General features: G+C 41.5%; 1 protein-coding gene across 4 annotated transcripts in view; it reads left to right on the top strand.

Moving 5' to 3' along the window:
* ex (FERM domain containing expanded) overlaps nt 1-12,931 on the top strand; it is a 68,720-nt gene that overhangs the window by 20,546 nt on the left and 35,243 nt on the right. For 2 of the 4 annotated variants that reach the window (XM_089254717.1, XM_089254716.1), the window contains exon 1: nt 6,080-6,399. The exons of 1 other annotated variant lie outside the window; for it this stretch is intronic. In XM_089254717.1, coding sequence (XP_089110843.1) covers nt 6,355-6,399 — 45 coding nt within the window. In that variant the 5' untranslated portion in view covers nt 6,080-6,354. Of the gene's footprint in view, nt 1-6,079; nt 6,400-11,305; nt 11,479-12,931 lie in introns of those variants that run through there. One more of the 4 variants, XM_089254719.1, reaches the window with a different exon arrangement.

Genomic DNA, 12,931 nt, shown 5'->3' with positions numbered 1-12,931 from the left:
CTCTATACAAACCACAATTTTTAGACCGATCTTCGCCGAATTTTTAATATTTACGAAACTGGGGCCGACTTGAACGAAAGGCCACCTCAAAAGTTTGTCAGAGCTGGGCAAACGCCCGGAATGAGAGAAAACATTTTGGGCAACACTGGTTCTCGGGACTCACCAATGCCTTTTGGAATGTTTTCTTTGGTTCTCGTGGTTCCCGAACAATGCGTTTCAGACGTGTTTACTCCTTTCCAATCGTTTATCACTTCTTCAATGCAGAAGTGATACAGAACTAATATAGAAGAATGTATATACAGAAATTCTGGACACAGTGCCGGATATTATAGCTAGTCTATATATGGACGGCTTTTATATAAAAGGAATCAAGCGCCATTTTTAACATTTTTGAGATATACCGACATCTGAACTATATAAAAGAGATCGGATTTTTTATCTAAATTGAACCAAGTGAGATATAGGCTGTGATGTCGTCTGTGTGCACTTGAACCTACTACCAAACTGAAGAGATAACTGAATCGAAGATAACTTTCAATAGATTTTTCTCAGTTATGATTTAATGGCACTTGGTTTTTTTTTTATATAAAAGCCGTCCATATATAAAATTGATTTTCTATTTGTCTGTGTGTATGTTCGCTATGCAAATCTACAATTTTTGATCGATCGCCGCAAAATTTAGCATATATACCAAACAGAACCCGACTTTTGACGACCCTAAATGACTACCATAAATATTTTTTTATGGGCATTGTATGATATTTCATCACGTATGTATAGTTCTTATAATTGCATTTGTAATTGGGTTGAAGTATTTTTGAAATATATGACATCTATATTTGTTATGGCATCTCTTTCTCAGCCACCTCGTTTTGCCTGTTGTGTCCTTGTGTGTATTTGTATTTGAAAGATAGGCTACTTTAAAAAATCGTCAGAGCTGAGCAAATGTCCGACATGGCCAAAAAACTGTCGGGCAACAATGGTTCCTGGGCCTCAACAATGACTTTTGGAATGTTTACTTAGGTCACCGTGGTTCCGTTACAATGCATTTCCAGACATGCATATCCCTTCACAATGGTTTGTCACTTCTCTAATGCTGCCAGTATATGCATAATAGTTTAGTCCTTTAAAATGGTTTGGCTTTTTTCAATCATCCCAGTAATTGAAGAAACCCGGGCAGAGCCGGGTATTTTTGCTAATATATATATAAAATTTATTTTTTGTGTGTGTGTCTGCCTGTTTGTATGTTCTTTATGCAAATATACAATTTTGAACGATCGTCGCTGAATTTCGCATATATAGCCTACCAATTAGGATGCGATTTGAATAATAGGCTACTTTGAAAGTTTGTCCGAGCTGGGAAACGTCCAAATGGGTGAACAAACTGTCGAGCAATATTGGTTCTTAGACCTCAACAATGATTTTTGGAATCTTTACTTTGGTAACCAATGTTCCCAAACAATGCGTTTGACAGACGTTTATCCCTTTACAATGATTTGCCACTTTTCTTATGCTGCCAGTATATGACTAAACACACCCATGGCTCCCACAAGGAGTGGGTTGACAAGGCTCCAGCCCTGGGGCCCAGGATGATTTCCACCTGGTGAGGTGCGTTACACCCCCAAGTAGTCGGGTATTTTTCCTAGTAGGGTTATAAAATTTAATATTCAAGTAATTGAAGTATTTTGCTTGTTCTAAATTATTAATAGATTTTATTTTTCACTTCAGAGATTCATTTTATTATTTTACTGACAATTCAGTGTTTTACTATAAATTTTTTTTTTGCAGAAAGTAGATTCTCCAACGAAAGGTTTCGGACCTGAATCGAGCGAGTCCTTTCCATGAGAAAAGACTAATCTTCAGACGAAAGCTGCTGCCACGAGTGTCTGTGGTCATTCTGCCTGATCATAACTTTTTTTTTTTGAAAGAAAACCATATTCTAGGACGTTTGTAAACCATTTAAGAATTCTTTCAGCGTTACCCTTAGGCCCATCACTTCAACTTGGCACTGGGCCTTCGAGTGGCTTAACACTGAAGGAATTCTCAATGGATCACAAACCTCCCGGACCGTAGAATCCGATAGATATAGTTTAATTGTTTTTTATGGTCCGGTAAAATGACCACAGGCACTCATAGCAGAAACGGAAAGGACTCAATTCAGGGCCGAAACATTTTTGGAGAATCTTTTGAATTCCTGTAAAAAACCTCACTAAGGTAATAAATTGAAATATTTAACCTAAAAAAAATTCACAATGGACAACAATTTTCAATGATATGGGGGTCCTTTATTTGATTTGAGGAGCTGGACTTATGAGTGACACTTCTAAACGGATCATGGACCTCCTAGACCAAAAATTGGATGGATTAGAAAGAATGACGGTTGTACAAAATGATCTCTCTCTCTCTCTCATAGAGCAACTGAGACAAGCAGGAACCCAACTCCATCTTGGGAGAAGAGGGGTCCCGGGGCAGCAGTAATAATTAGAAGGTTTTAACAACCAAGGTCGAAGATGTTTGATCAGTAAGCACTTCAGGAGCTGACTTGAGGTCCCTCCGGGCCTTATGCTTAGAGGGGCCCATGCGTTATGATGCTACTGACTTAGCTATTGGATCGACTCGGCTGCAGATTGATTCAGTTACTGTCAATCGATAAAAAGTGTCAATGAAAATATCTGAAGAGAAGCTGATCAAATTTTATCGAGAACTATTCCCGATTATGACGATTATGTGATTTTATATAACTGTGATTTATTCACCTCTATCACCATTTTTCGATCATAAACTTCATACTTAAACGTTTAATGGCGATGTGCAAATGCCACCTGCCCATGTGCATAAATATATTTTTCAAGCTTAATAAATGTGAGGTTCCCCGGAGGTACACGAGTCCCTTGGGACAACGTGCTTGCATCACCAGAGCCTGGGTGTCTCTTGGTTCCTCACTATCATTACTGACTCGATCTTCCGACCATATAAACTTTGAAAGATAACAGATACGATTCTTTTATTTTGACAGAATACGTTAGGCTATATACGGCTTGGAACAACGTGAGAGAACTTTCGACAGGCTTTTTTTTAACCAATAACACACAGCGGCGTCATGTCTCAATTAAATTTACATATTAAGATTGAGCACCGCCTAAATTTACATTATCATTCCTCATTGCGATCCTAAGAGGCTCGATTCCTTCTTAGATATGTTTTTTTTCTCCTTACTTGATTTAATGAATCGAGTCGAAAGAAGTGATAAATCATGACGTTATTATAACCTTAATTTCATAGTTCACTGATCCTAATTGGTGATTCAATAAGGCAACAACCTTTTATAATAATCAATAATATTGCTGTATACATTCAAGCGCAAAATAGGATATTTTCTCCAGATTGTGCGAAAAATAATTTGTTGAAAAATTTTAAAGTGAAATTATTTTTTTGGAGCATTCCTTTTTCAGAAAGCGTTCTTTGATTCACCCCCTCCCCCTTCCGACAAGAGAGGATGCTTCTGTGAGAGAGAGAGAAATATCCCGTCCTTCTTCACTTTTTGTTATATGCGGTGAAATTTTTACGCGTCCCCCCTCCTCTTTTTTTTGGGTGAAAAGAGGCAAAAAAGGTAAAAAAAAAACCACCATCATCCATGCTTGGCGGGCTTTTAGCGCGAATCCGGAAATATGATTGGTCACATACCGCGCGAGCTTCGCATTCCAGCTGTTTGGAGCTCTTTCTGCATTTTTTTTTTCCTTTTTCTCTCTCCCACCCCCACCAAACTCTCTTTTATTCTCCTTACCATATTCTTTTTTTTGGCGCGTTATCATCTATTTGGTGCTTTTCCGCAACATGCTTTCACATGTATTCATACGAAGAGTTATAATTAAATTAAAAAAAAGAAAAGAAATGAAATGATATGTATTTCTCTCCCCTTCAAAAAAGCGGACACACCAGCGAATGGAACAGCATTCCCGCACACCCCCAACAATCGAAAAATGAGAAATATATGTATTTTAATTTTATTTTTGATCGAAAGAAAATACCTTTATTTGTTTAGTTCGTCCTGGTCTCAGGCGCTTTTGCAGGGGAAGGGGCACAGGGAAGGGGGCCGTGCCCCTCCCCCCTAAGCCGACAAAAAATTGTAAAAAAAATTAATATTTCGGTAAAAAAAAAATCGAAAGTAAATATATGCTATATTCAATCAATTTAAATAGTTGTTGAAGGGTTGGTAACACCCAAAAATTCTCGGGAAGAAAATATTTGTGCCTCTTCTCCAGAAATCAATCCTGTGAGCGCCCCTGCCTGAACTGGAGTATGCCGCAAGGCAGTGCTTTTCAAAATTTTGTAACTCGCGGCTCCCTTGTTCTATCCATGATTTATGCGTGGTTCCCCAGAGTAGTTCAGTAGATATTGTGCATTCATAAAAGAACCACTTCAAAGCGTAAATAGGAGCGCACACGTCAATGTTTCCAACACGTCGCGATGCCTCTGACAAAGGTGGGTGACACCCGCAGGAGCCGCGACACATACTTTGAGAAGCATTGTCGTAAAGCAAATTTACATTCGAGTGAATGTAATCGATACGCTTATTAATTGCATTTTTCGAGTTTTATGAAAAACTTTTATAGTGCAATCCCCGCCTCGAGAAGGGGACGATTATCATCGGGCCTTGGGCTGAACCTCTGTTAGCTCCACCCTTGAGGGCTGCCATGCTGGTAAGGTCAGCCCTAGATGCATGTGAGATCAAAATAGGACCTGGGGTACTATGACTGAAAATTTTCGGCTTCGCGTAAATTGGCCCAGGGCCGGAACTAGATGGGGGGCAACTGGCCCTGGCGGAAAAATTTAGGGGGTGGCACTCTTTGGTGGGAACAAAGAACTCCGTTATAGAATTATGAAATTTTGAAGTTTTGGGGGTGGCAAAATCATGTTTGTCCCGGGCGGCAAAAATCTTAGTTACGGCTTATGAAAATATCTGCACTTTGGGGTCCGTGGTGTCATGAGACCGCTCCTTCCCTCGAGAAAATTTTGTTCTCATCGCCGTCACTTACCAAGAAAACTCATAGGATTCTACATATACTGTATAATATCCACAGCTTTCACCATCACCTTGTACCGTTCTAGCAAAGGAGGAGGGGGGGGGGGGAACCGCACTTACGGTAATAACAATTTCTTTCATAAATTCTGAAGTTTCATCAATTCTGAAATTTTCTTGAGTTTGAAATTTTCATTAACTCTGTTAATGAAAGTTCTATTTAATTGTGTTTATATTTTTTTTTAGTCTTCATTTTTCAACATTCTTGTATATTTTGCAATAACCCAGGCCTGCAGAATTTGTGCACAGTACGTAAAATCAGGCTAACGGAGGCCACGCTATTATTTTCTCACCTCGCCTCGTGTCTGGAAAGGGCTGCCCTGCGTTCTAGTGCCCTCCTCGAGGAGGGGGCTCGATCGACTTCCCTCCTTCGGCGGAGAACTTTTCGGCGGAGATCCTTTCCCCCCCACCCGGGGAAAAAATTCTGCAAAGTAAATGTACATTATTTGTGAGGCTCCTTCGACTCGGGGCTCCATCCTAGTTACGACCCTGTCCATTACCCTGCCCATGGCCCCCACATGGGAGGGGGTGACAGAGCTCTAGCCCTGGGGCCCGGAACAATTTTAATAATTTTTTGACTTTCTCACGCTATAAATTAACTATAGAAGGGCCCGTGAAAAGTCTGACCGTTGGGGGGGGGGCGCAAAAGATCCCAGCCTAGGGGCCCTTCTCTAACATGTGGGGGCCATGACCCTGCCTGTGTAGAATTCCCATTACGTGCTGACTGCCAGATTCCTGTTCGTAACTCGGAAAGTTCGTAAGTCGGGAGCAATTTAATAAATTTCATTTGGAAGGGGGGGGGGACCGCAATTTTTTTTTCCATTGGGCCGCGAAATTTCCAAGCTCTGACCCTGCTATGTATATTTTTGCATTTTCTTCAGTTTTGAACTCCGATCAAAATAGAGTACGTTGGCACCGTAAAACTTTTATTTCTCGCCAAGATGCCACCAGGGTTGCACCAAAGCAGGAGCGAGCGCATAGCAGGTGCGACACGCCGTCACTGATCAAAACCTGTTGCGATGGCCAGAGTGGCTGGTTAATGTTCTTCTCCTCGTTCTATAGAGTGTGTTTCTTTTATTATTATTATTTTTACGTGAATAGTTTTTTTTTTTGGCGTAAGTGTTTGTGTGTGTGTGTGTTTTGTGTATACAAATCCATAAAAAACAGAAAAAAAACATCATTCAACGTGTGTGTGAAAAACGTTTTAAGTGAATTATTTCTTACTCTTTTAAAACAATATACACATTTTTATTTCTAAATAACGTTGGTTTGTTATGCTGTTTGGACAGCCCGTTTCCGTGGTATTTCGCAGTAACCAGGTGCGTATCATTGCATTTCATTACTCGATCATTAATTATCATTTAATTTAATTATTGTACATGCTTAAGATTTTGCTGTTGTTGCCTTGTGTTAGTCGTCACGAGTCGTGGTTCGAGTCCCCAAGATAGTTGTTTTGAAGTTATGGGTGATGATTATTCATCATAAGAGTCGTGATTTGAACATTTTTCGAATTGCGCGGTGGATATTTTGACTCATTATATCGGTTTTATTACTCATAAATAATTTTAATTGACAGTTCTACACTCGTGAGGACTATTATAAGGGCAAATTTTTGTGTGGGTGAGTGCAGGGCCATCGTAAAAGTATGATCTACTCTCGGCAAAATGATTTTTCTGAGGCCCTCTATTTGACAAGAAATGTCTACTTCACAATTTACATTATTAATCTTGAAAATATTAACCAGATCTCGTTATCATGAATGCCCCCCCACCCCCCCCCCATGCGTTAAACTGCCCTGGTAAGTGGAGCGTTTACAAATAGGTTTTCTGATGGTGGTCATCATAGGCGGTATAGACTTGGAAGTCTGGGGGGGGGGCATGATGTCAATTCATATATGCATATATACATTAGATCAGCCGACTCCACCTTTGACGCTGGGGCAATGCCCCCCCCCCCCTTCCCAGTTTCTCCGTCCATGGTCATCATCAGGGCCGCAACTAGATACTTTGTCAGCCAAGGGAAACAGGCATTTTGGCGCCCCGTTCAATGTAGAAGCACTGAAGTGTTGAATTAGGCACCCTCCCGGTCTATACTTAATACAAGATTCTCCTGCTGACGGCTAGTTTCAGCCCTGGTCACCATGAGTCCCAATAGGGCCGTCTTAAGAACATCATGGGTCCACGGGCGAAGTGATTTTTCTGGTTAGTAACGCTTTAATACTAATTTGCGTGCTTTCACTGGAAATTTTAATCGTATCTCATTCTCATGAAGTACCCGGGCCGTCCCCCATGTGTTAAGATGTCACCGAGTCGTGTGGTAGCCCTTGTAAGTTTATGCAGGGCCGTAACTAGGATTTTTGTCACCCGGGGAAACGTTGTGCCGCGCCCACAACTTTAAAATTTGATAATTTTACAACGGTGTTCTTTGTTCTCCATCTAAAACTGCCGCCACCCTAAATTTTTCCGCCAGGGGAAGCCCCCCCCCCCACCCAACATAAATACGTTAGGGGCCTGACATACATTCCGGAAAATGCCGATTCGTTAGAAATTCCGCAGAGGAATGTGTACGAGGTATACATATATGGTTAAGATGTCCCCCCCCCCCGGTTTAGGGCACATGAATGAATGAACGCCAGGGTCTCTGCCACTGGACTTATCCCGTTGCCGAGATCTCTTCCAGCCCAGCTTCGTGACACAGACTGGAACAAAGTGAGTGTGTACACCTAACAGTCTGAGTGTGTAGCTAGTGTTGTGTATGATATTTCAGTGCTGTCATCTATACTTCAAATTGTGAGTGAAGTAATGATTGAATATTTATAACGTTGTACTGTAGGTCTGCTGCTCTCTGTGGCGAGACTTTTTAACGGGGGAGATCGGCTCGCATTCGCGCTTCGAAGTTGGGAACTACAGAAAACCAACTTCAGCCGACCACCACTGTGGGGTTCGAACCCGGATCCTCGCATCGCGAGTCCGTCACTATAACCACTCGACCACCACAGCGGCCTGTTTAGGGCACACGGGTGAGGACTATTAATTGGGTTGGATTTTGTATGGGCTAGTGGAGCATTTTCACATGCCCCCCCCATAGGCGGATATTGACTTGGAAGTCTGGGGGGGGGGCACGATGATGATGTCAGCTCATATATACATTAGATCATTCGACTCCACGTTTTGACGCTGGGGGGCAATGCCCCCACACCCTCCCCCCAATCAGTGCCGTCTTAACGCATGGGTCACTTCAAGAAAAGGGCCTCAAAAATTATATATAGTTGAAATTTTTTAGAGGAGTTTATACATGTAAATTTGTCTGATAGGGCCGCAGAAAAATCACTTGGTGCTCTTAAGATGGCTCTGTCCCTATTTCACCTTTTCCATGCTAGCAGACAAGCTTATTTTGTGCTGTCGTCAGACTAAAACAGTTACAAGCATAGGTGTACGCAGAATTTTCTCGGGAGGGGGTGGGGTTCAGATTTTTTTCCTTCTGAAAGGGGGTTTTACGTTTTTCTCTGCAAAATAACACTATAACCTTGGTTTAGGGGGGGGGGGTTAGAGTCCCAACCCTTCTCCCCTGCGCACGCCAATCATATTACAAGACAAAAAAATATCAGAAAAAAATTGAAATCCATAAATATATATATATATAGTCGAATCCCGTTATAACGAACGCGAAGAGACCGGAGGAATCACTTCGTTAAAGCGAAATTTCGTTATAAAGGAATTACATATTACCTATCATTGTTCCTATGTAAACTTATTTGGGGGATTAGAAAAATGTTCGTTAAAACGAGATTTTTGCTATAACGGTATTCGTTAAAGCGGGATTCGACTGTATATTGGAAGGCTGAGATTTCGATTTACAGCGGATCCCGATTATAACGTTTGTCAATAAACCGTCATAAAAAAACGTAATGTAAGAAGGAAAGCGCTTTAAAGGTGAAATCTTAATGAAAATTACTTAGAGTTGGGACCACGAAAATAAGTCTTACTGAGCGGAAAAAATATATTAAATGGGAACGTTATAAGCGGGATCGACTGTATATATATATTTTTTTCTTCAAGAAAGAGTGTTGGTTAGGGCCAAGGAAATTTTCGAATTTTGGTCAGGAACAATGATCAGAGATTTTGCTGGTAAACATGCCCCTCACATCTATATCAGTGCTCCCAGGCCAGAATTTTTCATGAGAGCCCTTTTCATTAGTGAATTCATAGTGTGAAATAAAATTGCCCCCCCCCCATTGTGGGGGGAGGGCATGTCTGGGAACCATGTAATTCATGTAACAATTTTAGTTCAGGACAGTGGTTCTTAAACCTTTTTCTTCCTTGGCTCCCCATTGGTATCAAATAAGCACACATTAAGACAACTCACCACTGCGTCCTTGACTATGGTTGGTGGCGCCAAAGGAGCCACGGCGCGCACTTTGAGAGCCACTTTCTTAGGAAATAGAGAAGCAAAGTTAAAGAAGTGGAAAATGAACTAGCACCAAAACTAAGTTTTTACATTTTGGTACAATAGTACACTGCCACATTGGGGGGGGGGGGGGGGTTGCTCTCAGGCAGGTCTGGCGCATTTACGGTTTTGCTGTCTAGGCTACACGAATTTTCGAATTTTGTCGCCCTTCCATTATTGGCTAATTTTCTTGACTCTATCCTCGAATCCACCACTCCCTTGCTCCCCCGCCCTCACTCCTGCAAGAACACCTGTGTTAAAGTCATTCTTTTAGTCATTGGCATACTTGCACTGTTTTGGTCACTCACGTGCTTGCGCCTGCTCTAGGCAGTGCCGTCTTGACGCACGGGCCCGCCCAAACTCGGCACGGGAATCTCAAGTGGGGGTCCTTCATATAAATGAGATCTGGTTAAAATTTTCGATAATAAACATGTCTCGTCAGGTAGGCGCCTCAGAAAAATCATCTTGCCCGCAGGCCCAGGTTGCTCCTAAGACAGTCCCAGCTCTAGGACACTCAATGACCTGGTCCGTCGCTCTGTAGGTCACTGTTTGGTCATTCCCAATCTTTTGCTCACTCACGTGGTTGCGTAGTGAGGTTACGCAGAATTTTCTTCAGGGGCTTGCGATTTTTCCAGCAAAATAACGCCAATCTCGGCTTGAAGGAGGGGGGGGGGTCATACCCCCTTTGCGTACGCCAATGCGTGCTTGCATACTCTGTCAATCACTCTTTTGGCCACTTACTGACCTATAGTCCCTTGCTGTCTCATCAGAGGCTGATTTTTTTATTGTGTTAGGCCGAGATTACACTAAAATTTTTAGAAAAGTCCTTTTATAAAACTTGAAGTATGCAACCAATAAACGTATCGGTTACATTCGAGCGGTTTATTGGTTTTTTCCCTTCAAGTTTTGTGAAAGATATTTTATCAAGCTTTTATAGTGTAATACCGGCCTCGTACACATTTCTCCGCCCTTCTCCCATTCTAATTTTTTTGGCCACTCATTCCTCAAATTTCCCACCCTCTAAGCCCCCCCCCCGTAAGTACGTCACTGCTTATAAGGTGAATAACCGCAATTAATCAATCTACGAATATTACTCCAAATATAATAACAACGAATAACCATAATTAACCAGTTATTACTATATTTGGAGTAATATTCGTGCATTTTTGACGTGAGATGAAATTCTGCTAATGTCACACGTCACACAGGTAGGTAAGTCCTGAGCAAAGTATGAAGAGCAACAACTCCATTAGATATTCTTTTTTCTCGGTTATCTATGGGCTCCCCTCCTCCCCTATTACTATCAGTGACTGTATTCGGGAATGGAATTTTGTTTGTGTTTTCCGATGGTTTGACGTTTTTTCGAAACGTCTGTCTTCTTCATTCCTACGTATGTACATTGCAATACACTTCAAGTCTGTTTCTTTCGGGGCCTTATCTTTTATATGCAATGTAATCTACAGTTTTCAGAGGAAGAAAGACGTGTTTGTGGATAGATATAGGGAGTGTGTGTGTGTGAGAGCTCCGATGGTGAGTAAAAGTACATAACATATGGCATAGGATGGCATAAGAAAAATTCATAGATAGCAACCTAACCTAGGGTAAGAGGAAAATAACGTAATTATGACAGAAAACCGTCTGCTCGGCAACGTTTCCTTTTTGGTATTATTACATGCTGGTGACATTCTATGCTGACGATTAGCTGTGTGATAAGATAAGGATAACCGTTGTATATAGAATTAGAGATAAGAGGTGGAAATTCTTTGAGCGTTTCGTAATGGTTTGATGAGAAATCCGTTGGTGGAGTCGGTTCTTTGTATTGATAAAAATCCATGATGACTAATCGCAAGGTTGTGTGTTTTGAGGAACTGTATTAAGGATGTGTTAGCTTCTACAGGGCTATTATAGCAGGGGTTCTTAACCTTTAATATTCTCAAGGACCCTTTGAGCAAGTAAGATGTACCTAGTAACTTTTCTTAGAAATAAGTAGTAGTGTATAGCAATGTAAAAACGGTGTGTTTATTTACTCATCCAAGCGCTCACGGAATCCTTGGAATTTCTATAACTGAGGAGTGGGGGGGGGGGGGGGGAGTTCAAAAGAGATTTCGAGATTAATCTTACATCAATCATAAAAAAAATCTTTGTTAGCCATAAAATTTGTAAGCCAAGGTATCACTGTTTGCTATAGAAAAAACAGTTAATAAATTTTAAGTATTATGAGGAAAGTTTTTGGTCACTTCCCACAGCCGCTGTGGTGGTCGAGTGGTCATACTGACGGACTCGCATCTCGGGGACCCGGGTTCGAGTCCCACCGTCACCATAGTGGTGGTCGGCTGAAGTTGGTTTTCTGTGCTTCCCAACTTCGAGGCGCAAATGCGAGCCGATCTCCCCGTTAAAAAGTCTCGCCACAGAGAGCAACAGTCCTACAAGCAGTACAAATATTCAGTCACTACACATCTGAGATATAAATGGCAGCACTGAAAAATCATACACAATTTTGTTGATAAGGAATATTTAATAATACTTTTCAAATTCAAAACAGAGCCATGGATCGTGAAGGTGATCTGTTTGTTGATTTTGGATCGTGGCTGAAAACGGTTAAAACATGCTCTATGAACCGCTTGAAAGTTAATGTTCAAAATTTACTCTTAATACAGACGGACCCTCAAATGGGCCTTGAACACCTGGTTACGAACCACTGCGCTAGAAAGAAGTGTACAACAGTGGTTCTTAACCGGTGGGATGCCAAGTGCTGGAGGGCCCGTCAGGAAGTATGTGTGGTATACAGAGCTTATACCACTCGTGCGCGGACATGGCCTCATGTACTTGAGAGGCCTCCGTGTTAGTGAGCTTGATTTGCGAGCCGATCTCCCAATTATAGTCTCGACAGAAAGAAATCAGAACTGTGCCAAGTAAACATTAACGCAATGCACCAACAGGTAAAAATAACCCTCAGAGTTTTTGCTTTTTGAATTCAGAAGACAGGTGGAAGCACTTTTTGAATACTTTGCAGGCATTGTTCAGACACAATTCACGTCAGGTACTCAACACGTACGCGGTACATTCCGACAAGCACCAATTCGTTAAAAATTCCTCAGAGAAAAATTTACGAGATTCACGTGCGGTTTATAGTAGTAGTGGTACTGTGATTAGATAAAAATATGAAAATTTTGTAAGCTGGTAATTACCTTCCAAGGCCCCCCCGCACCCTGGAAATTAAGAGCCCTAAAAATCGAGTAGAGTATTAAAAAAATTAAAATTTTGAAACGCTTATTTTGAAACATACAGTATACGCTCAATCCATAGCCCACGGGTAAAATGTGGTCCTCGGAGTCAACTGGTGTTACCCGCGATCTCAAACCTAATTTTAAGCTTCACATGACACTCATTCGTGCAGGTCCACAT

The sequence above is a fragment of the Pholcus phalangioides genome, unplaced genomic scaffold (assembly GCF_987345545.1).
Source record: "Pholcus phalangioides strain wild (caught in Gottingen) unplaced genomic scaffold, Ppha-v1.0 ptg000042l_1, whole genome shotgun sequence".
NCBI lineage: Eukaryota > Metazoa > Arthropoda > Arachnida > Araneae > Pholcidae > Pholcus > Pholcus phalangioides.
Note: the sequence above shows the minus strand (reverse complement) of the source record. Positions and strands in the feature narration are given on the sequence as shown.